This window comes from Penaeus monodon, chromosome 33 (genome assembly GCF_015228065.2).
Source record: "Penaeus monodon isolate SGIC_2016 chromosome 33, NSTDA_Pmon_1, whole genome shotgun sequence".
Lineage (NCBI taxonomy): Eukaryota > Metazoa > Arthropoda > Malacostraca > Decapoda > Penaeidae > Penaeus > Penaeus monodon.
Window position 1 is genome coordinate 23,488,220 of NC_051418.1, and position 1,711 is coordinate 23,489,930.

General features: G+C 37.5%; 1 protein-coding gene across 2 annotated transcripts in view; it reads right to left on the minus strand.

The window, feature by feature from the left end:
- Window positions 1–1,711, minus strand: part of LOC119594163 (amino acid transporter AVT3B-like) — a 29,466-nt gene that overhangs the window by 734 nt on the left and 27,021 nt on the right. Inside the window, exons 8-9 of one of the 2 annotated variants that reach the window (XM_037943235.1) lie at window positions 1,499–1,650; window positions 1,167–1,347 (exon numbers count right to left, since the gene is read on the minus strand). In XM_037943235.1, coding sequence (XP_037799163.1) covers window positions 1,167–1,347; window positions 1,499–1,650 — 333 coding nt within the window. Of the gene's footprint in view, window positions 1–31; window positions 1,348–1,498; window positions 1,651–1,711 lie in introns of those variants that run through there. The other variant, XM_037943234.1, reaches the window with a different exon arrangement.

Consider the following 1,711-nt stretch of genomic DNA (forward strand, 5'->3'; position numbering starts at 1 on the left):
TTCTAAATATAAAGACAAACTAGAATGCCATGACTTGAATAAGGTGGGGAATAAAAATAAGGTCTATAGGAGTGACAAGGTTTTGCAGTTAAAAAAAAGGGTTAAACAGGAACTTTCACTTTTCCATATTACTTATTCTTCTTTTCAACAAACACACTTTTTCACATCACTTTAGGAAAAAATGGAATGCTACTATTCCCAATTTAGCACCTTGTGTCAGAACATGACACATTGAAAATGGATAAGAACTGTATACCAGTAATAAATAAACATGACTATTCCACCACCAGCAACACACAAGCATGTAAATTAACATAAAAAAATAAAGTAAATTCTAAAAATAAAGTTAGCTACATTTATTATTTTACTGCAACGTCACTGAGCATTAAGATGTTTACCAAACAGCTGACAGGAAGACTAGAAAATTTATGGAAATTCTAAATTTTGTGAATATCACAAAAAATTGCACAAATTTTAAAGGTCTATGTTACATAGTTTATTTTTATGCATGGAACATGTAACAACTATGAGTTCTAAGAAAGCATAAGTGTGCTGTTACAGACTATTTCCTCAGGCAGCCAAAATCACAAAGTTTGTGTCATTTCATAATATGTACAAAAGAATGTAAAATCCCCACATTTTCAAGTCTTCTTACTCTTAGTGACTGTTTCTTTTGCAGATTCCTGGACTGGCTGGACTTCCTCAGAAGTTGATGTATCTTCTTCAACTCTCTGAGTTGATATTGTACTATCTATCTTTTTGTTGTTTACCTCTGTAGGCACAATTGAAGGCATTGAACTGTTTGTTTCAGCTTTGTTGGGAAAGTCTGATTTACTTGTTCCTTGCTGATCTACTGTTTTAATCAGTACCTTGGCATCTGAGCCCATCTGATTTAGCTTACCACTACTGTGATTTTTGTCAGCCACTGCTACATTTGTCAACATTCCTGGTGCAGCACTTGGTGAACTGGGTGAGCTTGCATTCAACTCTTCTACTGGCCTAACTGTTGTCTTATTTTTTCCTACTTTTATCCTACCATCTTTGACAGACATCTGAGTCATGTCTTTGGTGGTATTCAATTTACCATAAGTGGCCTCTGCTTCAGTTATGTTTTTCAGAACAGATGTTGAAAGCACACTTATGTTGCTGGCTGGTGCAAGAGTTACCTTGATATGGTTGTGGAGGCTATTGTTCCTCCCCGTTGACTGTGAAAACTCATTAACCTCGAGCAGTGGGTCATGACCTTCGCTCATCCTGTTGAAGGCATCCCAGAGACCCACCACAGAGCCTATAACACCCAGCACAACCAAGAACATGTCGAAGTACCACTGTCGCTTCGTAAGTCTCCTGGGAGTAGGAAAGTCAGAATTAGCTATACCTGATGATGCATACTGCATTTGTGTGACAAACATATTAGCAACAATAGAAATCACTATTGTATAAATTGCACAGCAATGTCATTCATTTCCTTAACACACTGATTATAAAAAAAACTTACTGCCGGAAGATGGACAGATGGAAGGCAGCAGGAAGGATGAATGCCAAGAGAGTGCAGCATGTGGCACCAATGAGGCTAATCAAGATGCCAAAGTTGGGAACTGCACTCACGACTAAACCCGTCAAACCCACCAGCACCATTCGTAACATGTTCTGTTGGGAAACTCAATCTTATAATATGTCATCAAATGTGGAGATTGGACAATGAATAATA